Source organism: Monodon monoceros, unplaced genomic scaffold, assembly GCF_005190385.1.
Source record: "Monodon monoceros isolate NGI ecotype Baffin Bay Population unplaced genomic scaffold, NGI_Narwhal_1 Super_Scaffold_8, whole genome shotgun sequence".
In the NCBI taxonomy this organism is placed as follows: Eukaryota; Metazoa; Chordata; class Mammalia; order Artiodactyla; family Monodontidae; genus Monodon; species Monodon monoceros.
The window spans coordinates 12,300,381-12,327,564 of NW_021703785.1; the positions used below are offsets into that span (position 1 = coordinate 12,300,381).

Consider the following 27,184-nt stretch of genomic DNA (forward strand, 5'->3'; position numbering starts at 1 on the left):
TTCCATTCCATTTCAGATTTAGGTTTTTTTTTTTTCTTTGCGGTACGCGGGCCTCTCACTGTTGTGGCCTCTCCCGTTGCGGAGCACAGGCTCCAGACGCGCAGGCTCAGCGGCCATGGCTCATGGGCCCAGCCGCTCTGCGGCACGTGGGATCTTCCCGGACGGGGGCACGAACCCGTGTCCCCTGCATCGGCAGGCGGACTCCCAACCACTGCGCCACCAGGGAAGCCCTAGTTTTAATAAAGTAATGCAAATCATTTAAAGAAAAAACCTTTAATTTTAAATTCTGATCTAGGCATAAAATTCATTTTTGTATCACGGTTAAATTCAGTACAAACTATAAAAATGTTAACACTGGAGTTTCAACAGAAATCTAGTAAGACCTCTTAGAAAAATTATTTAAAGAAACAACAGCAAGTCATTTACTGCTATGAGGTTAATACATAAAGAAAAACACATTCACACATTTTACTGAATTTATCAGTAAATAATTTTAGCCATAATACTTATCATAAAATTAAAAGTTGCATGTGGCTCCATAGCAATTACAATTTGCAATAAAAATACTAAGCCAAATCTTTTTTTCTAACAGGAACAATGCTAGCTTTAAAACGACTGAAGTCTGCACACCAATTGTGAACAGAGTGGGTGTATCATAACTTAGTTTAAATTAAAGTGGAAGATGGTAAAAACTAGATGCTTTTAACTTTGAATTGCACGAGGAAAATATCAGGGGGAAACAAAATTCAGAGCCATCCTTATTCCTTTAAAAAATACTAGATTATTCTTATATTAAAAACATTAAATGAATCAAAGCCAGACAGTACTAAATTTTTACACAAACTTCTTTCGTATTTCAACGTTGTTTATTGAGGAGTGAATGAGACTACTGCCAGACATGCCAACGACACTTCACATTCAAGGGCTGGAAGCTGAAAAGCTTTCCAAACTGAGTCACTGCATAAGCCTTTTGGGAAAAAGAATTGAAAGTGACATAAAATAACATCTTCATGCTTGCTGTTTTTGTCTTCAGCTTTTTTTCAATTTTTGGATCTACTAGTTTGCTGGGTAAAAGGCTTCTTCCTACCGTACAGAAAGACTCACGCTCCAATGAACAGAATTAACACTAGGTGTACAGCAACTTGTTTTAACACACATCTAATGTTGAGGAACTGATCCTAAAGCTGTTTTGTCTTAAATCTCCTTATATCTAGTGAGAAAATTTAATTTCCCTTTCACCTTCACATGGGTGGGTTATACCAATAGAAAAATACTCTTCAGTGCTACTGCAGGGCTCATGGGACTTCCTCAGTGGTGTGGGAGAAATCCACTTAAACACCATCCTGAAACCCAGGGCTTCTCTTCCTGCTGCTGTGGCTTTGCAGAAGAATGGCCTACACACAACTCTACCGTTCTCTTTTGCTCAAAAACAAAACAAAGAAACCTAAACAAAAGGGTAAACGTTTATTTGGAGTTAGTTTTCTGGTGGTGATATTAAGGCCCTTCAGGCAGAGTTCAGGAGCTCCTGTATGGCTGCCTGCTGCTCGGGACTGAGCTGTGCTATGCATTCAGTCCACAGTCCTCCAGAAGTCTAGGGAAAGAACATTGTCACACATTTAGATTCGGAGAAAATGGTCACTGGGAAGTATCTTAATAATCATCATTAGGTAGACTGAAATAATGCCAAAATACCTTCTTTCCAGTAGATTAGCTTGATGAACATCATTGTAAAAGCAAGAAATCTTTTCATTTCTATAAAGTTTATTTCATTTACAGTAAGTTTTCTCATTTTTGCATTGATAAAGCTACACTTTAGGTGACACGTTCAAGTAATCTATACACATGAATTTAGGTAGGAAAAGTCATTGGTAGCTGACAGTTTTATTACTATTAAAATCTCATGTTTTTTTCTTCACAGATATGCAGAAAAACTACACAATGAGTATGTGCTAGTCTCAGATTTAAGATACAGGTTTTAGTTTTAATAAATAATGAGAATATATGGGTAGATTATAATAAGTATAATCCATTTGAGGCTTGATGACAAGAGAATATAAAAATGAAATTTCCTTAGCTAGTTGGATTTCTATTTCCTTCCTCTAATAGAGAAGAATATGAAAAAAAAGCCAAAACCAAGTAATTTTTTAGTTCTTCTTCCCCAGTTTAACCAAAACAGCTTACCTGTACTTGGCGAACTACATTAGCCAGACGTTTGGCACAGGGATCTTCATGTTTAATTGCCTCATGCATTTCTCCTTCTGCAATTATACTGAATATTTTGGGCAGATTGGTATTGTTAGGGCCAAGAACGATTGGGTGATTACTGAAAAAAGAAAGAGAAGACAACCACTGTAAATGAAAATTATAATAGGAAATCACTGAAGCACTCATACTTTTCTACACCTTTCCCCCAACACTGAATTTTGTTATTATGTCTTTATACAATGATTATGTACTCACTAAAATCAACTGCCTTTTAAATTCAGTAGGAGGAAAACCAGCTAATTTTACTTATTAGCTTTTCAGTTTCTTTCCATGTAAATTTTATATATATATGTTAAAAAAACCCCAAGATATTACTAAGAACAGTTCCTTAACACAAATTTTATTTAGACACTGCAAAATGGTTTCTAAAATAAATCTGAAGTTCAAAAAGATAATACAGGCATTCTAAATGTAAGCCGGGAAATAAGCTCCAGTCAAGTTTAATGGAAAGAAACCTAACAGTGAATCTAATTAGAATCCCAGCATTTTTCATTAAGAAAATTCTAGAGTAGTCATCTCCAAGGGAGGTGATTAAACAGCGTGATGGAGAAGTGGCCACTGCAGAGGCAGGCGCAGGTAGGGGTCTCCAGGATGGCTGCTACGTTCCTTAATGATGATGTCCTCCCTGTGAAGACTCCCAGTATTGTGTGAACGAGAACTTAAACAGGCATGAGGGAATATAGCCATTGGCCTGTTTCTACAAACTCCAGGAGATGAGTGGTTGTAGCCTTTGGATTTATTTATGAACTAAAAGGAGTAATTAATAGTGCCAGAGCCCAGATCCAGTACCTAGGGGAACTTGGACTTAGAAAAACAGACCACCAATGAACACGCCTTTGATTTGATAGCTTCTATAACCTCCAAGGTTGCTGCAATTCTTAGCTATACTCACTGGCATAAAATAATACTATTAATGACAGAGGTCTGGGGCCAGATCCTGACTGCCCGTCTGGTATATTTCCCTTATACCACTGATTTTTTAATCCAAAGAAAAACACTAGTATTTCAGAGGGTCAAAAAATAGTACTAACAATGTTCTTTGATCCCATTCTACTAATGAATGGTATGTCAATTATACCTCAGTAAAGCTAGTGAGTGAATGGATGAATAGAATGAGTGGGGTGGGAGACAGAACAGAACCTTCCTTGAACATCACATTCTATAATGATCTGTTGAACTGAGTTCCATAAAGAATAACTCAAAATTAGATGTGCTTATACGGCACTCTTAACTGTGATACGGCTTCTTAACCTGATTTATAAAGACAGCATTATTATAACCTATACACCTGGAAGCTGTGCACAGGAAGCACTGTGTTACGTGAAGGGAAGGAAATAAGGCCTACCTGTCCCATTTCTTACCTTTCAATCAGGTCGCAAAGATAATTGAAAGTCTGAACAGCTTCTTCTTTATCCTCATGTAGTGGAAGCCAAGACAGCCAATGTGGGAGGACTTCTTCAACGTTCACACAATCAGGCTTGAACTTCATAATTTTCCCTACTGCCGAGATGCAGTTCTCTGTAGCATTGATATTTTCTTTGGTCTTAGAATCAGCAGACTGAATAACTCTTACCAGCAGTGGAAGTGCTTCTAAAATAAGCATTTGAAAAAAAGTCATTTAAAGTCTCACATTTTCATGCAAATGCCCATAAATATTTCTTATCTCTGGTCCAGGTATGAATTATAGTGAGGCAATGTTCAAGTGCAAGAAATGTTTGTTTTTGTGACTACAGAACCAGACATGGGGAAAGGGGGGTTGCCCTGGCGTGCTCAGGAGCACCTGCACCCCACTAATCTGTAGGCCCAGGAGGTTAGCAGCCTCCGGATTCACACTCCTGATCACCTCGGTGTACTGCAGCTTCTGAAAGCCGCCCAGCTATATTCCCGTGCTGAACTTACAGGGATGCCAACATGTTTTAAAAGTATGCCCTCCAAGCCCCAAGTGGACTGTACCCTGGGACTGAGGTGAGGAGGCTGTGGCCCCACTCAGATTTCACTTCTATTTCTACAAGCATGAGGGCGGTAAACTCCTAAGTGCTACAGTAAGGTGTTTGAAAAAGGAAAAGAGAATGAAGCAGTGTATGTTTGCCAGGGCGGGCGGTGTGCGGGGGTGGGGGGAAGCAAGGCAGGGATAACAGGGATGCCTGGGATGAGATGCACATAACGTAACAAACAAAAGTACCTGTACAAAAAGGACGATAGTTGTCTCCGCCGTACTGTGCCATGACTCCCAGGCCATAGGCAGCTGCTTGCCTGACTTCTGGGCTGCTGTCACATGTGTATTGGAGCATTGGCCTTATGAAATATTCTGCATATTTAAATGAGGCTGGACTACAGTGTTCTATGACATCATCAAAGATGCACAAGCCCCACTGTCTATCTGGCCACGGTCTATGTAGACACTACAAAAGAGATACTCCTTTAAGCTTTGACTATTCAGATGAATGTGGTGCTGGAGTTTTTACGGCCAGCCACTTTGACAGACATTACTGTGGCAAATGTTGTCTGACATATTGTTTCAACAAACCAGAAGTCACTGTGTATTAGTTAATAAAAGACATGAACTAATGGAACGACAACAAAAAGAGATCGTAAAGAAACACTTATTCACTATAGGCTGTCAACTTACACGGATATTCCTGATATAGGTAATGAAAAAGAACACAGTAACAATCAGTTCTTGTGAATAACAACCCTCAAACTACTACATAGGTTTAATAAAGTATAGGTTTAAAAGACTTGGGTGATTTGTTATAGAATTCCACAATCTGACATTACCAAGTACCGGGAAGAACTGACAGCAGCAGCTATGTATATACATTTACTTTACAAAAAAGATAACGGCAATCCTATATTTAAAAAACACAACAATAGTAAAAGCTGCAAAGATTTAACTTTATAGTACTGATTCAACAGGATGTCATATGGGCCTAAATCATTTTTAAAAAGATACTGCAGTACTAAATATCATAAAACACAAAACTGAAACCCAAAAACCCCCATAAATATCTGATGACTACTTATAATTTATAATACATTTTAAAAATTGAATATATAAGGCTATCATCCAGAATCTATGATTGCTGGTGGTACATAGTAGGGATCAAAATGGAATTTTCTAGTGTCTACTGAAAAACAAAAACAAAAACCTGCAACCATTTTTTTTCCATTTGTTAATTCAGCAGGGTATAGATAATCTGAAATAAAAAAAATCAGTTCTATGCCTTCAGACTGTATTATAAATTAGTTGAACTATGGAAAACCTAATTAGTAAACTTCAAGCATATACTGAAGGAGAAAATATCCAGGGCAATTCAATAAACTTGGTAAATTAAAGAGGTACAGTGGAAACCATGATTTCTATGATCCATTCTGACTTGAAAGTGTAAGTTTTCAAATGCTGTAAGGAAAGATTTCCAGGTCAACTATCTAAAATAATTGTCAAAAAGAGGTAACACTTACAATTAGGTTGACAATTAACGGAAGCAGCTGTTCAAACCATGGTAACACTTTTTCCTTGTAGCTACTGAATATTGAGTGTAAAATGTCTGACACTTTGGTCAGAATATAAACATCATTATCATCCTAAAAAAAACAAACACATACATACCCATGTGTATTTAAAAAGTATCCCTACTATTATTAACAGTAACATTTATTATACAAAACATAAAAGTACAAGATTAAATTTCTCTTCACTTTCTTAAGGGCATAGCAAGAGTCCAGAGACTGAGGTCACCCCAGTGATGTCTCTTGTCTGGCTATGGAAAGAAAGGAAGGAGTGTGGTAAGTATTGCACTTATTGCAAATACTTTTCTTGGAATATATTCAAAATACACAGTTGAAAAATTAACCCAAATCTCAAAGATCTGAAACAAAAGTGATTTTACTTTACTATTTTTTTTGTTTTCTGCAAGAATGTTTCTGGTTTGGGAGCAGGATGGTGGGGAGATGTGGGGTCAGTTATTTACATCCCTGGGAACAATGTGTGTGTCAGTGTGTGAGCACCCTGCAGAGGACTGGGATGGCCGGCACATGTCAGCACTGGTCCACCAGATGGCCACATGCCACGTGACAGACCCTAAACACACAGCTGAAATATGTTTGATGGCATCAAGTGGTTTGATAGTGAGAGAACTGACTAACAATGTGAAGAATTGTGTCAACCACTGCATGCATATTATTTATGGGGAAATTTGCACAATTCTGTGGTCCAGTGGAAAGACAGCTGGCGTTATACAAAGATCCGGCCTTAAGCATGAGATTGTCAGCAGTGCGGCTGTAGGCAGTCATTCAACATCTGAGTTTGAGTTCACTCATCTTTAAAATGGTGAAAGCACCACCAAATATACAAGATTGTTGTGACAGTGTAGAAGAAAATACGAGGTGAACTCCAAGGTGCTTTCGTATGTGAGGTCATTGCAACAAAATGCACACAAAGCATCCAAAACACTAATCAGCTAATTTCAAATGACTTATTCTCTAAACTAATCAATGAAATACATGTCAGATTTTTCTACTAAAGATTAATAAGAAGTACATCTTATGAGAAGTCAGATGAATCAGAAACTTAAGCATTATCCTCCAGATGCAAATGGTCGTGTAAATTAAGTTCTAAATGGAATAATTTACCTCATCTTGTAGTGATTCTTCCACCTGTTCATCATAGTCTTCATCTTGTCTTTTAACTAAAACACACCCAAATAAATGTCTTTAAATGGTCGCCAAAATGGTCAAGGATCACATTCAGAAATAAAAGCATGGAAAACTTACCTTGCCGCAATTCTTGATTTTTAAAATGTTCTTCAAGTTTAGCTTTCAATATACCTCCCAACTCTTCAAAGTGTTCATTATTAAGGCATCCGTCTCCCATGACTTCAATGCACTAAAACGAAGTTGAGGAAAGAAAGCAACTCATAAGATTTAAGTGTTTTTGGAGTCAAAAATTAAACTCCATTAAGAATCAGAGGGAGGGACTTCCCTGGTGGCACAGTGGTTAAGAATCCACCTGCCAATACAGGTGACCAGGTTCGAGCCCTGGTCCGGGAAGATCCCACAAGCCGCGGAGCAACTAAGCCCGTGCGCCACAACTACTGAGCCTGCGCTCTAGAGCCCGCGAGCCACAGCTACTGAAGCCCGTGCGCCTAGAGCACGTGCTCCGCAACAAGAGAAGCCACTGCAATGAGAAGCCCGCGTGCAGCAACAATGACCCAACGCAGCCAAAAAAAAAAAAAAAAAAATCAGATGGAGGTGTGAGAAAAATTAACATAACTCAGTACCCTGGAAGACTAATGATTAAATGAGTAAATCTACTTGGTTTGTATTTGCTACGATGCCAGTATTTTAAAGAGAAGAATTTAAAAAATATTTTTCCTTTAAACATGTCCTGAGCACGTCTTAAGTGCCAGGAATTATGGTGGATGCTGCGGATTCAAAGATGGAAAAGACCAGCTTCTAAGGAGCTCAGTTACTACATGCATACTCTGTACAAAGATGGCGCTGGAGAAAGGCTATTATAGGTGGAGGGAACGATACAGGCAAAGACATGGAAGCATGCGGTCTTTGGAAAAATAAAAGAAAATCTGAACTTCAGGAGCATAAATGGGGACAAATAAGGAATTTTTAAACCAAACTGTGGAGCAAGCTATGGAGCTGTGAGCAATGGAGATGACCAAGAATATGGGAAGGGGAGTGACTCAAAGAGCAAGTTAATGCTTGAGGAAAGGCGAATGAACTATGAGCAAAAGAAGGAATGGCTTCTGGAATAGACCAAGTGAGGCTCTTTCAACAGCAAAAAGAAGAGATATGGCAAAAAACAGAAGGGAATTTAGGGGAGAGAGAACAGGACAGAAACTAGACATGACTTGGATGATGACAGCCAAGTTTCTGTAGTTGGATTACCAGGTAATGATGATGGAAACTAATGAAGACCAGAATACAAGAAGAGCTACTCTTGAAAAGAAAGAAAAACAAAAAGAGTGAAAGCACCAAAATATTAAACATTTTTGATAGAAAAAGAAAAATTTCTGTTACAGCATAAAAATAAATCCCCCCATTTATTTAGCAAGACTAATAAATGGACACACAATCTTACAGATATTTTTGAAGAGAAAAATATTTACCTTTGCAAAAGAGTGCATTATTTCTGAGAGGACATCTGAATCTGGTTCTGTGCCAATGGCCTTGATTAGAGCATCACACATAAAATGCCACATCTGTGTGAGATACTCAGGACCACGAACTCTTGCACATTCCAGGAGAAGAGGCATGGATTCTGCTGCTGCCACTCGAACACGTTTTATTGTTAAGGAAACGTACTCACTACCCTTAGACTACATTTAGTGTATTCACTATCCTCAAGATTGTGGAGTGCTAGGCAACTTCTGTTTACCTAAGACTGCTCTCCAAGAGCTTGCGTTAAATATAACCTGCGTATAAAAACAGAAGTCTCCCTGTCCCCAAGACATACCTCCTGTCTTTTCTGTCACCTACAATATAACAGGAATGAAGGCTCAAACGTAACCCCTAAACATAAAAATGACTGAGGAAGGACCTGGGACTCTCACAGTATGTCTCAGAATGTACCTATCCCCAAATTTGAGGTAATACATGCTTCTAACAAATGCAACTGAAGCAATGACTTTACTAAAGAAAACTACTGAGGATCTCTTCCTGAATCAGCCTCTTCAGTTTTCGATAAAGATGAGTTGCCTCTCCCTATCTAACATCATTTCTAAAATAAGGTCTTGAGACTTCCTCTTAAAAATAATTCTGGTCTGTCTTCAGGCATTATGGGAAGTCTGCTGGGCAAAAGCCATCTTCTGTAAAGGATGCCGCTGCAGGATACTGCACGAAGAACTACAACAAAGTGGCTCTGGAGCCAGGCAGTTTTGGGTCCAGGCTCTACCATTCCATCGGGCTGTCATTTTTTTTAACCCATTTACGAAAGTGTGTGTGTGCGCACACGAAATGGCATAAAAACCTACCTATACATATTAATTACAACTACCATTATATTGAGGAGGAAAACTGTTTCACACAGATTTACCAAGAGACATTTCTCTCCAGAGGTATTATCCACATTTGAAATGAGCTATATAGAAAGTTAAGTACTATAAGTTGGTCTCTAACTTGTTAAAAGGTCTTGCTTAAAATCACCAAAAGATATTTGGGAAAAGCAGCAATTATACACAACCATAAACATTTGCTAATAAAATAAAAATCCTTAAAGCTCTTCAGTGCTCCACAGAGAACTGTCAACTAGAGGATAGTTGACATTTTCTTTTTCATGTTTTCGGCACAAGTGAAACAAAGGCACTTGCAAAGAACCAAGTTTATAACCTGAAACCACTGTCAGTGCAAACAGAATACTGGTGATGTACGCTTAGTTCGGTTAGCACAAAGTCTAATACTTCAACAGCCTACAATTTAAGTAAATCTAGAAATGTTTTCTGTTCAAAAATTATAGGATATCATCATGGAAATAAAATTTCAGTAGAGGGACCATGAGTTTCACAACCTGTTCCGTGTACTCCACAAAGCCTTCTTTCAATTCCTTAGCATAGCAAACCTGAAACCAAAGTATTTGAAGAGAAAACAAGACCCTTGTTAATTTTGATGTATTAATATTTATTAACAAACTGCAAAACCATGAGGACCACAGAATGTTATATATCCTAACTAGAGCTAACTACATTTAGAGCTGCATGCAGGACTGTGAAATTAGTCTTTTAACTAAAGGGAATTGTAAAATGGGAAAGGACCATAAAACGACTGTAGTATATATTGTCATTCGAAGGGGGAATACTTCATATTCTTATTTTGTAGGGGGGAGAATTTAGCAAAAGTTTCAGCACTCTGAAAATACTTCAAACAAAAGATGCCACTCAATTAAGGCAACCTAAAATTAAAAAAAAAACCCAAAAAACCTGAAAATGTAATCACAGCACATCACTTCTATAAATCTGCAGCAAACAGGCTTATGCTATTCTGAATTTAAAAAATCATTTCAACAGATGAAACAAAAAATTGTTGTCTTAATATAACTGTTTCTTTATTCTCTTTCACTACATGAAAAGAGTTGGTAATTTTGTAGAAGATGTTACATTTATATTTGTTCTCAAGTTGAGCAATACTACAGAAAATCCAAATTGTTTATAAATTATAGGTAATTAAGTACTGGTAAGAATAAGTTCAAGAAATATATGTTTAAATGAATTAGAAAACACAATACTAATACAAAATAAAATTTAAGCCATTAACTTTTATTTAGGCTTACTTAACTGCTAGATTTGTAATATACCATAATCTCTTTTTAAAATATTTTTTATTGAAGTTTAGTTGATTTACAATGTTGTTACCAAAATCTCTAAATTCTATTTGTAAAAAAACAAAAACAAAAAACTCTGTCTACGACACATGCTCATGAAGGTTTAAAAAAGGAAACTCAAAGAGAATATACATAGACCCCATAATACCACAAGAAATAATCACCGTAAACATTTTGATTTTCCTACCATGTCTATTTTTTTAAATACAATGAAATCATACCAACTTTATCTTTAATACTGTGAGCAGATTTCTGTTCATTCAAAAATATTCCTTAGCCACTTACTGTACACTAAACACAAAACAGGCAAAAATCCTTCCCCCTCAGGTAGCTTTGTAATGGCTATGTAATACTCCAGGGCACAGTAATTACTGATCATCTTCCTAACAATAGTTATTTGGGCTATTCATTTTTGTTGTTGTTATTAAAAACAGCACTGGTAATGAAAGGTTTTATCCACATTTCTTTAGGATGGAAATCCATAAGTGGAAATGTTGGGTCTAAAGGTTTCTATATTTATTAAAGAATACATTCCTGGCCCTTCAAAATAACTTCTTCGGCATCCGTGAAAAGCACTCCTATGAAATATATATATATAATATACATAAGTACATATACAATGAAATATATACATACACATTATATGTATTCATTATGAGAAGTTGTAAAACAAAGTTCAGTAAACATAATTACCAGCATCTGACAAGCAGTTGACTTTTCTTCCAGTCCTGCAGTTTTAATACCAAAACTTTGCTGATCTCCAAGGTTCACAAATTCCCAACCATCATCATCACTCATGTTCTCCATGTCTTGGGCTATTAACGAAGAAGCAAGAAAATTCATGTTAAAAATGGTAACAAAGAGAAATTCTACAACTGCCATGTCCGCATGCAGACACCTACTATCTAAAAGGGCCACTTCAGGCTTAATCGAAGCCGTCTTCAGTAGCGGTCCCATGACCACTGGAAGGTACTGCTGAAATTCCTTCCCAAGGATTTTGCACATTCTGGCCCATGCTGAGATCATGTAAGAGATCTGGGGAGAAAAATTTTAAATTAAATTAAAAGTGATTTTTAATAAAAAGTGGATAAATAAGACATAAAGAAAGCCCCTTCCCTGTTTCATGGAAACGATGTTTTTACATTCATGGCTCTTTAAGCAATAAGTGCATTTTCTAAGGTCACATACTTAAAATGTTCAGAAACCATGGAAAATCACTGTGAACTTCTACACTAGGATACAGACAACAGCTGAGGCAAAAGAGCCCAGGACCCTGTCTTATTTTTTCCTACTTTCAAGAAACTATATATTTTAAAATATATAGTTTTCTCTAACAGCATCTGAATCATTTAACAAAGCCCACTTAAACATATCAACCCCTAAGCACTAATTTTCTTGAAGGCAGGAACTTACCTTACTTTGTCTACTGACTAAAGTTCCATTCATTAAACACTAAATACCCCTTTCTCCTAGCTGTTTAAGTTTTCTGTGTAAGGGGTTGTCCACGTTTTAAGACACTTCTTCTACTGCTACTGTGTTTACAAAGACTTAATCTACCTACAGAGAATCTGGTTCTAATTCATCCCCATGGCCCCAAAAGTGATTTTTACCCTCCAGCAACCATCTATATATTTGTCTATTTCACATGCCTGCATGTGCAAACGCACTCCCCACTCCTAATTTAAAAAACAAAACAAATTTTTAAGTGTTTGGAAAAAGCATTTTTAAGTATGGAAAACAACTGCAGAGTGGCTGTGTAAAGTTAAAATTTAAGCCAACAATTACTGATTGAATGCTCATGGTGCAGTAGGCACTGTGACTATCATGAAGATTGTGACAGACATTCATGATGTTCTTACTACAGGGTCCTCAGTACCCACCACTGAGACTGGTACCAGCCGTGAACTACGCGCAGAAGTTAGCCAGGCTGAGTGGGGAGGGTTCTTTCTAAGCTCAACGAGGGCTTGTTCACAGGCAGAGAAAAGAGCATGACATGCTCTAAAACTGCTGGGTTTCTCTATTTCTTTTGCTTTTGACAGGGGAGGGAAGTCATCTGGCATGCAAATGGCCAGGAGACATCCACATGGTGATGTCTAGTGAGGGGCTGGACAAATGAACCCTGAATTTGGCGACAGACCTGAAGCCACAGCCATATGAAGGAAAACCGGAGCCGTGCCTATGGATGACGCTGCTCAAGGAGAGTGAAGAGGTAAGAGAGCCTGGCATGACAGAACCCCAACGGAGCCAAAAACTAGTCAGAAGAGGAGCAGCCTGGAATGGACCGAGGGAAAAATGGTGTGCCAAGTAGAAGGAAAACCAGTGAAGAATGTCTCTGAAACCACGGGTTGATATTATCACAAGAAACCTATTACTCGATTTCTTTTTTTAATACATTTAACCCTGAGCTATCGACCAAAAGGATGCAAGTGCATGTGAGGGCTGCTTTACCTGAGGGTCATCGTCTTCCATATCCCTGAAGTCTGTCTGCGTCTTCAATAACAGCTGCATCACATCTGATGCGTCTTGCATGAACTGGAAGGAAATATTTGGGGGAAAAAGACACTAATATTACTCATGTATATCACATCAGAAAGGCACTACTGCCACCGAATTTTTGTTTCTTGTGTAATAATAAAACTTTCCCCCCAAATCTATGACATTTCCCACACGGTAGTTATAACCCCTCAGATAAAAGTATTATATTGAAAATTTTTCATCTATATTGCAATGGACTTAGTGCTTTTTCTAGAAAAATACGTTTTCCAGTGAAGGTCAGAATGAATTGCAGTATAAAGATAGTTCTAGTGGCATCAAGTTTTGGTCCATGGCTTATGTATTTCCAGCAGTAAAAAGATAATCCAAATTCAGAAAGACAATTTTGGGTTGCTCCACAGAACTATATGATTTTCATTTAACTCTCTGCGTAGTTCTGGCAATCTCCATTGTATAAACTGTTTCAAAAATAGTTTGAAAGCCAAAATGCAGAGAACAGAACATAAAAATGTTTTATTGGTTAGTTTCTCAGTGTCTCCCAGAAAACAGTTTATAAGATAATAATGCTGGTTTTGGAGGAAACCAGACAGAAAGGTTCTATATTGAAAGCTCTGAGAATCAGAACATGAGGGGCTGATGACAGAGGAGCTTCTTCTGAATTAGCTTTGACAGGTCTGAGACGTTAGCTAGGAAGAAAAACACACTGGCCCATCGTCCTTGCTAATTATTTTCTGAAGAACTACATGCATATAAATTTCTCTTGGGACACTCAATGCTTTTTGGATTAACAGAAAAGCAACTGGAATGTTCCCAAGCACATGTTCAAGTGGGCGAAACTAAACATATGGGTCTTCAATTCCACAAGCCTCCACAGAGACAGACTGTACCCATAAGAGAAGGTTTCAAGAGCATAACTGAGTTAAGAAACCTTAATATTAGCGATGAAAAAATGAAGGAAACTATTTATTTATATATAAAATTAAAGTAATATGAGAGTAAGATGATGGGAAAAAACAAGTATCCAGAAAACCACTTATCAGAAGGAAAAAACCCTCTGGTACCCTCAGTGCCTCCGTAGCCAAATTCAAACAAAAAATTCGACGTACTACAAATCACGTACTTTTTCCTTCCCAACAGCCAGACCAATGAGGCTGATGCATTCAATAGTTTTTCCTCTGAGAAGCCTGAGTTCCTTTTGAACTGCATTCTCAACAATGTGCTTCAGCGATGGCATAAATGAGTCATAGTAGGGGACAAATTTTTCTTCTGCAGTATCTGCAACTGATGCGATAGACGTCACAACTTGTTCCAAAACTAACTTGGTGCCTTTCTGAATCAACTAGAAGGAAGACACACAACAACCACACAAATGAGAACATGGAAGAAACAATCCCTGAAAGTTCCCGAGGGCTTTTCTGAAACCGCAAGCTGAGCCCACCCTCCGGCAGCCACACTGGAGACTGTAGGTCTTAAAGCAAGTGTAAGAACGGCGCTGAACTCTTTGTATTTATGTGTGATGTTCTCTCCTTAACACAGTGCTCCTGGACTACTCCAGGTGTTCCTCACGCCGCTTGTCAACCACAGCCGCTCTCGGCAGAGCTCTTTCTCCTTGTACCACAAGCCCCAACACACCTTTAAAAGGTCAGCTTACTCCCTTCTTTTGCATCTCAGCATCGGCTCTGTGTTTCATGTCATGACTGGCCTCTGATCTCCCTGGAATGTCCTTCTTCCTCAGCTACTCTCTCTTTGCACTGCTCTTGCTCACATACTTTAACCTCCTCCCCAGCCCATCTTAGCAACTCCTTCCTTCAGTCTGTATCTCACATATTGGACCCATGAGGGAGGGAGGATTACACAGAGGCACCCTTCACACTTCAGCCCTTGACCCAAATCTACTAGTAATGTCACATCTGATCCATCAATTCCTGATTTAACTAACCTAACCGATCTGCCTTCAACTTGTCTACCTCTGCGTGTTTTCAGATACACACATGTTCCTGTATCATGTTCTTAGTTTGCTGTCATTGGACACTGAGCACGCATCCTTTGCTTTAAAGCCCCTTCTTTGCCTTCTGAGACATTATTTCCTCTCTTCCTCCCTGTCCTCCTTTAGAGCAGTGCTAGGCACGGTGTGGTTACCAGCTGCTCGTCGTGAACTGAAGTGCAGAAACTGAGCATTAACACAGCGATTTGACAGGAGCTTTATGTCTGCTCGGTATAATAGTTAAAGGGCTTTTATTCTGCATGTCCTTTTCATTCATTTCACTTTAGAAGAGAAATTTATTTTCATTATATTTGACAACAAACAGGACTTCAATCTTTGCCTTTCTTACCTGAATCTTCTCTCTCTCATGATGCTAGACTGACAACATTCACTTGTTTTTAGGTTGCCTCTTACTTAAGCTGAAACTATAAACTGTCTTCTATTTGGATGGCCAGGCCTTATTTTAAGAATTCAACATATTTAAAACAAAAAGGATATTCTTTTTTACATATTCTCTATTTCTCTCACCCAGGTTAGGAGAGTGGTCAACATTTTTTGCTTCTTTCTCTTTCATCTTTTAAAATTCAAAGTGGCAGAGAGAAACAGCTAATGCTTCCTGAGAAGCATCTTTCAGAATCACTTTTCCTTCCAATTTCCACTATTACCATCCAAACTCGCTGAACAACAATCGTACGATGGTCTTGCCTTAAATCTTCCCCATTTATGTTTATGCCTCATGTTGCTACTGTGCTAATTTCCTACAATCACGTTTTCATGGTTTCTTGCAGCAATTAATTGACGTAATTCCAAATTTACATAAATAATTTACAGAGTTCAAAAATAACTCTGGCTTGTTTTCCAGGCAATTCACATGTTGCTTTTACCTAACCTTTTAGTCCATATCTTTCCCAAGTCTAATACCGAGCAGCCCATTCTCTGGTCAAACCTGAATTATACTAAGAACAGCCTGGAATGTCTTCCTCCTAACTTTCTATTCTTTATGGCCATTCTGAAAAGTCCCTCTTTCTCCAGGTCTTACCTATCAAATTAAATTAATCTTTATAAATAGGGAGCTTAAAGATCTCGAAACTTACCTCTTGAAGTTTAAGGACCATGATGGAATGCAGATGTTTCACCAAATTATCTAAATATGGAATAAGTAGTGACTTGGGACAGTCTTCGGTGAAGTTAATGAGAGCGGCAGCGGCATGGGCCTGTACACGCTGATTGCCCTGGTCTTCCATGGTCTGCAGCAGAGCTGCAATCACCTGTGAAATGAAGTCACACACACAGACATTTTCAAATGCCATCCCTCTTCTTAGAGTTTGAGTGTCTGCAGACTCATTACTTACCTTCTCATGGAATTTCTTTTGGAAACCAGGTGCAAAATCTGTAGCCATCTGTCCCACGGCATTACAGGCTGCATACCTCACTCTGGGATGCTGGAATAGGTGCCTTTGTATTAGTAAAGGCAATAGGGTCCCATGTGAAACTAAGGCAATAATTATGAATCAAATATTTACTGGTACTTACAGGATCTTGAAGAAAAAGCAAAACAAAATTTACTATCTCATTTAGAATTCCTTCCATTTGCTGGTGGCATCCTTCCCCAATGGCAGATAAGGCCATTAATCCTGCATGCCGATACTTCCAGTCAGCTACAGAACAGAATTACACAGGAAGGAACAGCAATTAGATACTACAAACATGTCATTCTGGTAGTCAGAAGTATAAGGAAGTTCTCCTTATTTGGAAAAGAGTAACAAAATACTTTTATAAATGTTTATTAACCAGAAAAATAGAAAAAGTGCCCGACTGGATTACTTCATTGTCACAGTGGTTATGTCACACAAGCATTTCTACTCTGAAAGTTAAAAGGCAATATGGTGGGTAGAGGGAGGGATAAATTGGGAGATTGGGATTGACACTACTATATATGAAATAGATAACCAGTGAGAACTTACTGTATATGTATAGCACAGGGAACTCTGCTCAACACTCTGTAATGACCTATATGGCAAAAGAATCTAAGAAAAAGTAGATATATGTATATGTATAACTGATTCACTTTGCTGTACACCTGAAACTAACACAACATTGTAAATCAACTATACTCCAATAAAAAAAAAATGCTCTCACCGTATTATAAAGGGGAGCAAATGTTCAGATCAAAAGAACAAAAACAAAAAACCCAAAACAAAAGCACCCTGGGATCCTCAGTGTAAGAGGATCCTGAGAATGAAAGTTTGAGAACTGCTGGCATAAGGGTTAACTAAGTTGTAGAAAAATCCTAAATTGGACATTAGACTTAATTTTCCCTTTCCTTTGGGGAGCCCAAAACCCATGTAAAGATGAAGTCTGTTGTAACTCATTCCTCTGAAAAACTGCTAATTTTTTCTGTTAAACATTAAAACTTTATTATTATTATTTATGATAACATTATTATATATATGCTTTAACTGTATTTCAATTACTCAATATACCATTAAGCCAAATTTCTCAACTGAGGAATAATCCTAAGAAACCAATATCTGATACTAATCCTTGCATACTGGACACATTATTTTAAAGAGGAGTAAATAGACTTATTGCCATGATCATTTTGCAATGTATACAAATACTGAATCATTACGCTACACATCTGAAACCAATATAATGTTATGTCAGTTATAACTCAGTCAAAAAACACACAAGGGACTTCCCTGGTGGTGCAGTGGTTAAGACTGCACGCTTCCAATGCAGGGGGTCTGGGTTTGATCCCTGGTCAGGGAACTAGATCTCACGTGCATACCGCAACTAAGAGTTCGCATGCCACAACTAAGGAGCCTGCCAGCCGCGACTAAGGAGCCAGCAAGCCGCAACTAAGACTCAGTGCAAACAAACAAATTAAATTAAATTTAAAAAACACACAAAAATAAATAGTAAAGAAAAAAATTTTAATGCACAAATATTGAAATAGAAAGATGTCTGTATTTAGTTCAGACATTTTAAAGTTATGCCTCATATATTCTCAATGTGCAGAGTTCCTAGAAGTATGTTCAGCAAATGTAATGGGATGGTACTGGGATTTGAAAATGGTTTTCCTCCTTTGAATTTTAAGATTAAAAAAAAAATTGGGGGCTTCCCTGGTGGCGTAGTGGTTAAGAATCCGCCTGCCAAGACCTAAATGTAAGGCCAGACACCATCAAACTCTTAGAAGAAAACACAGGCAGAACACTCTATGACATAAATCACAGCAAGATCCTTTTTGACCCACCTCCTACAGAAATGGAAATAAAAACAAAAATAAACAAATGGGACCTAATGAAACTTCAAAGCTTTTGCACAACAAAGGAAACCATAAACAAGACAAAAAGACAACCCTCAGAATGGGAGAAAATATTTGCAAATGAAGCAACTGATAAAGGATTAATCTCCAAAACATACAAGCAACTCATGCAGCTCAATATCAAAATAACAAACAACCCAATCAAAAAATGGGCAGAAGACCTAAACAGACATTTCTCCAAAGAAGACATACAGATTGCCAACAAACACATGAAAGAATGCTCAACATCATTAATCATTAGAGAAATGCAAATCAAAACTACAATGAGGTATCATCTCACACCGGTCAGAATGGCCATTATCAAAAAGCTACAAACAATAAATGCTGGAGAGGGTGTGGAGTAAAGGGAACCCTCTTGCACTGTTGGTGGGAATGTCAACTGATACAGCCACTACGGAGAACAGTAGGGAGGTTCCTTAAAAAAATACAAATAGAACTACCATACCACCCAGCAATCCCACTACTGGGCATATACCCTGAGCAAACCATAATTCAAAAAGAGTCATGTACCAAAATGTTCACTGCAGCTCTATTTACAATAGCCAGGACATGGAAGCAACCTAAGTGTCCATCAACAGATGAGTGGATAAAGAAGATGTGGCACATATATACAATGGAATATTACTCAGCCATAAAAAGGAACGAAACTGAGTTACTTGTAGTGAGGTAGATGGACCTAGAGACGGTCATAGAGAGTGAAGTAAGTCAGAAAGAGAAAAACAAATACCGTATGCTAACACATATATATGGAATCTAAAAAAAAAAAAAAAAAAAAAGAAAAGAAAAGAAAATGGTCAGAAGAACCTAGGGGCAAGACAGGAATAAAGATGCAGACCTACTAGAGAATGGACTTGAGGATACGGGGAGGGGGAACGGTAAGCTGGGACAAAGTGAGAGAGTGGCATGGACATATATACACTACCAAACATAAAATAGCTAGGTAGTGGGAAGCAGCCGCATAGCACAGGGAGATCAGCTCGGTGCTTTGTGACCACCTAGAGGCGTGGGATAGGGACGGTGGGAGGGAGGGAGATGCGAGAGGGAAGAGATATGGGGACATATGTGTATGTATAACTGATTCACTTTGATATAAAGTAGAAACTGACACACCATTGTAAAGCAATTATACTCTAATAAAGATGTTAAAAAGAAAAAAAACAAAGAATCTGCCTGCCAATGCAGGGGACACGGGTTCAAGGCCTGGTCCGGGAAGATCCCACATGTCACGGAGCAACTAAGCCCGTGCACCATAACTACTGAGCCTGCGCTCTGGAGCCCATGAGCCACAACTACTGAGCCCGTGCACCTAGAGCCTGTGCTCTGCAACAAGAGGAGCCACCGCAATAAGAAGCCCACATACCGCAACGACAAGTAGCCCCCGCTCACCACAACTAGAGAAAGCCTGCGTGCAGCAACGAAGACCCAAATATAAATAAAATAAAGCCAAAAATAAATAAATAAATTAAAAAATTAAAAAAAAATTGGTGTTTACTACTTAAAGAAAAAAACAATAAAACTGTTTTTAAAATTAAGTGGGGTATATAGTAAGTTACTGGAAAATATGCATCATTTTAAAGCCCTTTTCACATGAAGTATTAAATACACCTTTGGATCCTAACTCCAAACGTGGGTGTAGGGCAAGCATCACTTTCTTATTTTTTTTAATTTTTTAACAGACAAGGAAGGAAACAAAGGTCCAGACTTGCTCAAAGCCATACATTTAACAGTAACAAATCTTTATTAAGAGTTCATTGCCATACATGGGAAGGCTTCTGCAGCCAGCTAGTTATGCTGTAGCAGGAACTTAAATTCTTTAACTACAAATCACAAGCAGTTCCACAACATATTTGAAGAATGGCATTAAGCAGCGGTGAAACACTGATAGCTGGGTGACCGTGTGTAACCTTTCATGTCTCTGGGCTTTACTTTCTTCATCTTAAAAATGGAAAAGCTAGATTCTGTCTAGTAGCTTTAACAGGTTGAGCAACCTGTGATGTTGACTGTCTCTATCCGTTTGGGGAAAAACCCCTCAAAATTTAGGGAGTAAAAAAAGGAAAAACTATTACTCAAGACCCAGATGTAAAATCACATCATTAAAAAGGGATAACGGGGGCTTCCCTGGTGGCGCAGTGGTTGAGAGTCCCGCCTGCCAATGCAGGGGACACGCGTTCGTGCCCCGGTCCGGGAAGATCCCACATGCCACGGAGAGGCTAGGCCCATGAGCCATGGCTGCTGAGCCTGCGCGTCCGGAGCCTGTGCTCCGCAACGGGAGAGGCCACAACAGTGAGAGGTCCGCGTACAGCAAAACAACAACAACAACAACAAAAAAAAGGATAATGGTTTTGGACCATGCCTTCTTAGGATAAGTAAGAATCTTACAGGATAAGGAGGACCTAGGTAAAGGCTAAGGGCTGGAGTTCTCAAAAATTCACTTTCATGTGAAGCTGGTATTCTGTGATTCCATTTCACTACTTTAAGATCCCAAATCAATGGTTTGACCCTCAAGTCTGTCTCTTGTAATACATGCTATAGATACACATGTTCATACATGTAAGCCAGGATTTCTGTAGAAGAGTGTATGCAGTAGCATTATTTGTTATCAACAGAACTATTACAGTTTAATGGGGAATTGTGGAATGCTACGTGGCTGTTAAACGAAAAGGAAGCCATCGTGTGGTGATATGATCACTGGGGAGCGGAAGCATGGGATCTGTATGCTGTATTCATGTTAAACACAACTGTACATGTGCATAAATGAGGTCAGAGACTCAAGTCTCAGAGGACTGTTAACAGTGGTCACCCCTGAATCTAAGTTAAGGGACTTTCAGTTGTATCTGAATTTTTAAAAAACATCAAGCACATTAACTTTGTAATTAAAAGGACAAAAACAACAACTTTCGTTACTGATACAAATTACAGGTACAAGGCTAACAAATGACCAAATATTTGTTAGGAATATAAAAGGAGAAATACAGAAGTAGCTTCTCCTCTAGAAGTAGGTATTTTTTAAAAAAATAAAAGATATTAGATGAAGGAAGACTGTGAATCAAATACATGCATACTTCATGAACATTCAAATAATGGTGTTTTATTTAAATTCAAATTTAGATATTTCTGGCTAGGGAGTAAATCTGTCAATTTTCCTTAGAATTTTTAATTTTTTCCCATATACTGTAGCCCATTCTGGGGAAGGAGAATTGAATAATATTTGCAGTATTGAGGAAAAAATATTCTTTACTGTTAAGACTGAGTGGTTCTAAAGATGACTGAATAGGATTTTATCAATATGAGAATTAGGTTAAACATAGAATATAAAAAGGCAAAGACTGACTTTTAGACACAGTCTAAGCATTTGTTAGAGTTTAAGATTCGGAAAGCCACACTCCACTATCCTAGCATTTGAAAGAGGTAACAGCTTACGATTCTGAAGCATCTGCATAATATGTTCCTTGATCATCGGCAGGACGAGCTTTCCACCAAGTCCACAAGCCATTCGGTCTAAAGCACTCTCACCAGCAACCGCATTGCTACACACAAGCAGAATGATATAATCGTGACATAAGCAAAATACACAAGAATAGGACACTGCACGGACATATTTCTAAACATGTTATTAAACTGAGACTGAAGAAGAATTAATTCAAGTGGTCTTTCTAATATATGTAGTGAAGCTGTGGGTTAAAAAACCCTAGAGTTTAAAAAAGAGGGGGGATAAAATTTTTATCATGCCTCATTGTGGTTTAAAAGTCTTATGTCTGGGGCTTCCCTGGTGGCGCAGTGGTTAAGAGTCCGCCTGCCGATGCAGGGGACACGGGTTTGTGCCCCGGTCCGGGAAGATCCCACGTGCCGCAGAGCGGCTGGGCCCGTGAGCCATGGCCGCTGAGCCTGCACGTCTGGAGCCTGTGCTCCGCAACAGGAGAGGCCACAACAGTGAGAGGCCCGCGTACCGCAAAAAAAAAAAAAAAGTCTTATGTCTGAATCTGATCTTTCAAGCCTTTTCCTACTCTCCCCCCACACATCACTCACTGGTTAAAACTTAGCTTCTGACACTTTCAAGACTCAGAGGGGTAAGCAGAGTGTTTAGGAGAGCCTTGTGTATATCATTTCCTGCAAATATATTCTTCAAACTTATCAGTGGGGAGAACATAGAAAACTGAAAAAGTTACTGAGCCTGTATGTGAGTTTTTCCTCACTGTGAGCTTATTCATCTTTAAGGGGTGCAATTTGCATTGCAAAAAACTATGCATTGGTGAAAGTCAATTCTAGTTTTTTTCCCTGAAAACTGAAGAAAAATTTGGGCATAAAAGCCTTTGCACATTTATTCTGTTTTAGAACTGCAAGATAAGCAGTGAGTTTGTCATGTGCATAATCTTTAACTGTTCTGTGTGAAGGCAAGACCAGAAAGATGAAACTATGACCTTCAGAACAGGTTCTTAGACTTAAACTGACCTTGAAGATATATTTACGCCTTATTTACTCACAGATAAAATCTTATTCACCCAGTCCAGAAAAAAAATAGCACCATATAAATGTTAAGTGCCTTTTACAGGGCAAATTAAGCCAGGTAGCAGCACGTAGCAGTAACTGAGCCAGGGAAAGAAAACCTGATTGGAGCCCAGTCTTCTCTTCAGCCCTATTTGATGATTTCCAGTCAAGCATTATTTTCATACTTCTAAAGAGTATTTAGGCCAAAAGTCAGTCATTTTTAATAATAGGATTAAGTTTCAAAAAGACACCATATATTCTGTAAATCGAATGTCTAATTCTATCTAATATCTGTTATAGTAGCTTACACCAACTACCAGTCTTCTGGGGAAATTATTTCAGTTCTTTTTAAGAAAAGGACGTAAAGCAGTATGATTCACTGGGAAGAGTGAGGGAAGTGGTATTAAGTCCAGTCTACGGAGTGGCTAGACAACCCTGGACAAATCACTGAATCCTCCCTCTCCATTTCTGCATCTATAATATGATACTATACCCTTTAGGACCACTGAAAGAATCAAATTAAAATAGCTGCTCTGAAGTGCTATGTTTCATATATGTAAGGAGCCATTATCACTACTTCACAGTGAATATAAATTCTGATTGACTTTTCCACAGGAATCTGTATTCATGGGTACCTACTAAGTTGAAACAAGTAAAATAGTAATTTGAGTGTTACTGTCACCCAGTGTATGAATCTCACCATCATTGCCTCCTCTCTATCCTAAACATAAATTGTGTTATTTGGGGAAAACACTATTCTGAGTTAAGGCCTATGCATATAAAGGCATTTATCACAATAAAGCTTCTTTATATATATTTTAGAAGATACTATTAAAAAATTCTTGAAGAAAATTTAGAGTAAAACAGGGTAATAAAGATAGCTACTTTATTAAAGATAAGTATTTACAAAATTTGGTACAGAAAAACACACAACGGAGAAAGCCTAAACGTCCGACATTCCAAACTTAAACGTTTAACTTCGGATTTACGGAATACAGTGTGGGGAAGAGACAGGCCTTGTAACCCTAAGCCCTCAGTGCCACCCGACCTTGCTCTATCCGGTCAAGGAACCTTCACGGTTTCTAGTCTGTGTGACTACCTGTCAAAATCATCATCTTCTAGTTCGTCCGCATTTGCCCAGTCCTCATCCTCTTCAAGGTCCACCATCATGGCTAACATCTGAGGAACTAAAGAAAATAATTATTTCATACCCGAAGACTGTCTCTTTAATTTTGTCAATATCACCATGTACTAACAACTTTAAGAAGTAAAAAACAAAGGATTTGCTTTGCTTCTAAGGGTAAAACAAAAAAATTATTTGCCTGTTCTCCCCAAATCTGGTTTGTTACATTTTTACCTTTTTTATCACACTGGCTTTAGATCTTGTTCTTTTTAAGGAGTAACATTAAGGATAAAAGTCAGATATTCCAAATCCTGTTACATCCTCTTCCTCCCTCACCAGAAGCAAGCACCATAATAAAATCAACGTTTCTCATTACCAAACTGTTTTTACACTTGAACTATATAGTTTCCTCTATGTATAACATATAGTACTAGTCCAAGATTTTACTTTTATATAATAAATGGTATCACTATATATATCCTTTGGCAATTTGCTGTTTTCTCAGCACACATGGATTTCATTTGCATTACTTCATAGCATTTCATTATATAAACACACTATCCTGTTGGTGGACATTTTAGATGTTCCTAATTTTTTTCCTATTACAAAATTTGCTTTGATGAGATTCTTATACATATCTCCTTGACAAGTGTGAGTTCAGGGCATGAAATTGTTACAAGTATCTTTAATATCACTAAAACCCACTGAACTGCTCTCCATAGTGGCGGCATAGACTTGATTCCTATGGGAAGGTCAAAGGAGGCCTGTCTGTATATTGTGCAAGGTGAGAAGCGCTCCTGTGAGTTCTCTCTGCTCCACACCCTTCATCAACACTTGATATTGTCAAACTTTCTGACAGTTGGTATTTGACAGTTAATTACATCTGTATTTATGGAGACTGAGCAGTGTTTAATAGCTATTTCAGATTCCTCTATTGCGAACTGTTACTATGCATTTCATTTTAAGAAAGACTATGGAAAGTTATAAAATACTTGTTATAAAAGGGGGTTAGAGGGCTGACTAGGTTGAGCATAACTACTCTAACTCACCCAAGCTTACTTCACTTTCCGATTGGGGCAGATGTCCTTAAAATAATGGAATCCAGTTAAGTTCCCAGCTTCTATTTTCTGGACACCAAAACTTTGTTGATGTGTGTGCAATGAACTACTTTCTCTCAGTCTGTGGCTTATCTTTTAATTTCACTCATGATGTATTTGGATGGTCAAAAAATTGTTTTAGTACAAATTTAGTAATGTTTGCATCTATGGTTTCTGACTCAGTCTTAAAAAAAAAATCACTTTCTACTATTAAAAGCTTTACTTATAAAATGTATCTATTATTTCACGTTTAATCAACCGAAAATTGGGTTTCATACAATATTTGAAGTTGGGATATGTTTTTCCCATAGAAATAACCAGTTGTGCCAACGACCTTTGATGAATTACCTTTTTAAGTCCATTCTGTCTCCATGTGAGTGGATCTGCTCCTGGACCCTTTCGTTCTATCCAACTCATCTATTACCTGCACCATCAACAAACTCTAAATCATCATAGCTGACAGGCAAGATCTGTACTTTATTCATCAAAATTGTCTTGGCTACTCCAGGCCCTATGTTCTTCCACACAAATTTTAGAATCAATCTTATCATGACCAACTCTATTGTGATTCTGGCTAAAATTATATCGAATTTTTAGGTTAATTTGAGGAGGGCTAATATTTGCCTCTGCTATTAGTCTTTCAATGCGTCATCCAATTTTCCCCATAGAGGTCCTGTACATCTTTCGATCTACTTCCAGGTATTATAAAAGTCATGCCTGCTATTCTGAGGTTTCAGGGTGCTGTAGCATGGCCATCATGTTGGGTCGATGCAGTTAAGAATGTACAAGTGCATTTCCCCAGAATCACCCGAGTTTGAAAGGACATTCCTTCTACCAACAGGATCTGTAGACTTGCACAACTCTCAGCAAACTTACCCAACCATTTTGCCACCGTAACACCAACTACTTAAAGACTTTTGACTTACTAGTCTGTGCAACAATATTGGTATGTTTTCTTAACATAGCAGCTGCAGTCTCAGAGAGGGTCACAATTACTTCAAGGGCAAGCTGGCGTTGCATATTATTGAGGCTGGTGTCTCCACACAACTACAAAAAAAGACATACTTGTATACATTTAGTAGTTTATTCACGGAAAATAAGAAACAGAACATTTACCTAAGTATTTAATTTACCTTCAGACTTAGCTGTAAAGTTGCTTCCAAATGAGGACGTAAATACTTTGGAACAGTGTCCGCAATCTCAACAAGGGATTTTAGGACCGAATCATCATTCTGGTAGCATGAGTCATTTACAGCCTAGAAAAGGTGAAATAAATAAGGTCTGTGTTCAAGAGTCACTTTATGATGCCTCATTGGCCAGAACATCAAGAGGCAGACAACAAAGAAATACTAGTATTCTTTTTCACTGAGTAATAACTTAGCAATCAACATTATGCAGATATTCTACCTACAACCACATATATATTTTCCTTTTGCCTAATGTTAACTAGAAACACATAAAGATTTAAACCTAAGTAAAAATTAAAGCCAGTGCAACTATAATAATCACAACACTTAAGACTGGCAAAGAATTTTTTCATAACCAGAAGGAATCCCTTTTTCTCTGTCCTTCCAATACCCACACATATAGTAAATACTAGATTCTATGATACATTTAAAGTGTCCAATATCACCCGATTTATTTCTCTTTGATGTCAAGTTTGGTCACTGTGGAATTTAAGTACGCATTTTGTATCTACCTTTGCCTATTTCAGAGTCACAACTCCTAAAAGTTCTGGCTAACATTTTACCTTATTCTAAATTCAGAGGAAGAAAAATCTGAAATTAGACTTAAATAGTGTGTAACTCAAGACTTGTAGATAAGGGACTTCCCTGGTGGCGCAGTGGTTAAGAATCCACCTGCCAATGCTAGGGACGTGGGTTCGAGCCCTGGTCTGGGATGATCCCACATGCCGCGGAGTAACTAAGCCCGTGAGCCACAACTACTGAGCCTGTGTGCCTAGAACCCATGCTCTGCAACAAGAGAAGCCACCACAATGAGAAGCCCTCGCACCACAACGAAGAGCAGCCCCCGCTCGCTGCAACTAGAGAAAGCCCGCATGCAGCAACGAAGATCCAAC

The 27,184-nt window shown here is 38.2% G+C and overlaps 1 protein-coding gene across 1 annotated transcript in view; it reads right to left on the bottom strand.

Moving 5' to 3' along the window:
- Window positions 1-829: 829 nt before the first annotated feature.
- Window positions 830-27,184, bottom strand: part of IPO5 (importin 5) — a 40,165-nt gene continuing 13,810 nt past the window's right edge. Inside the window, exons 7-26 of the mRNA XM_029210405.1 lie at window positions 26,238-26,360; window positions 26,031-26,151; window positions 23,984-24,071; window positions 21,820-21,926; window positions 16,605-16,729; window positions 16,424-16,513; window positions 16,166-16,339; window positions 14,208-14,426; window positions 13,043-13,126; window positions 11,497-11,629; window positions 11,288-11,409; window positions 9,739-9,835; window positions 8,388-8,560; window positions 7,039-7,150; window positions 6,898-6,953; window positions 5,728-5,850; window positions 4,448-4,667; window positions 3,627-3,855; window positions 2,182-2,323; window positions 830-1,591 (exon numbers count right to left, since the gene is read on the bottom strand). Of these exons, the coding sequence (XP_029066238.1) occupies window positions 1,505-1,591; window positions 2,182-2,323; window positions 3,627-3,855; window positions 4,448-4,667; window positions 5,728-5,850; window positions 6,898-6,953; window positions 7,039-7,150; window positions 8,388-8,560; window positions 9,739-9,835; window positions 11,288-11,409; window positions 11,497-11,629; window positions 13,043-13,126; window positions 14,208-14,426; window positions 16,166-16,339; window positions 16,424-16,513; window positions 16,605-16,729; window positions 21,820-21,926; window positions 23,984-24,071; window positions 26,031-26,151; window positions 26,238-26,360 (2,625 nt within the window). The 3' untranslated portion in view covers window positions 830-1,504. The remainder of the gene's footprint in view (window positions 1,592-2,181; window positions 2,324-3,626; window positions 3,856-4,447; window positions 4,668-5,727; window positions 5,851-6,897; window positions 6,954-7,038; window positions 7,151-8,387; window positions 8,561-9,738; window positions 9,836-11,287; window positions 11,410-11,496; window positions 11,630-13,042; window positions 13,127-14,207; window positions 14,427-16,165; window positions 16,340-16,423; window positions 16,514-16,604; window positions 16,730-21,819; window positions 21,927-23,983; window positions 24,072-26,030; window positions 26,152-26,237; window positions 26,361-27,184) is intronic.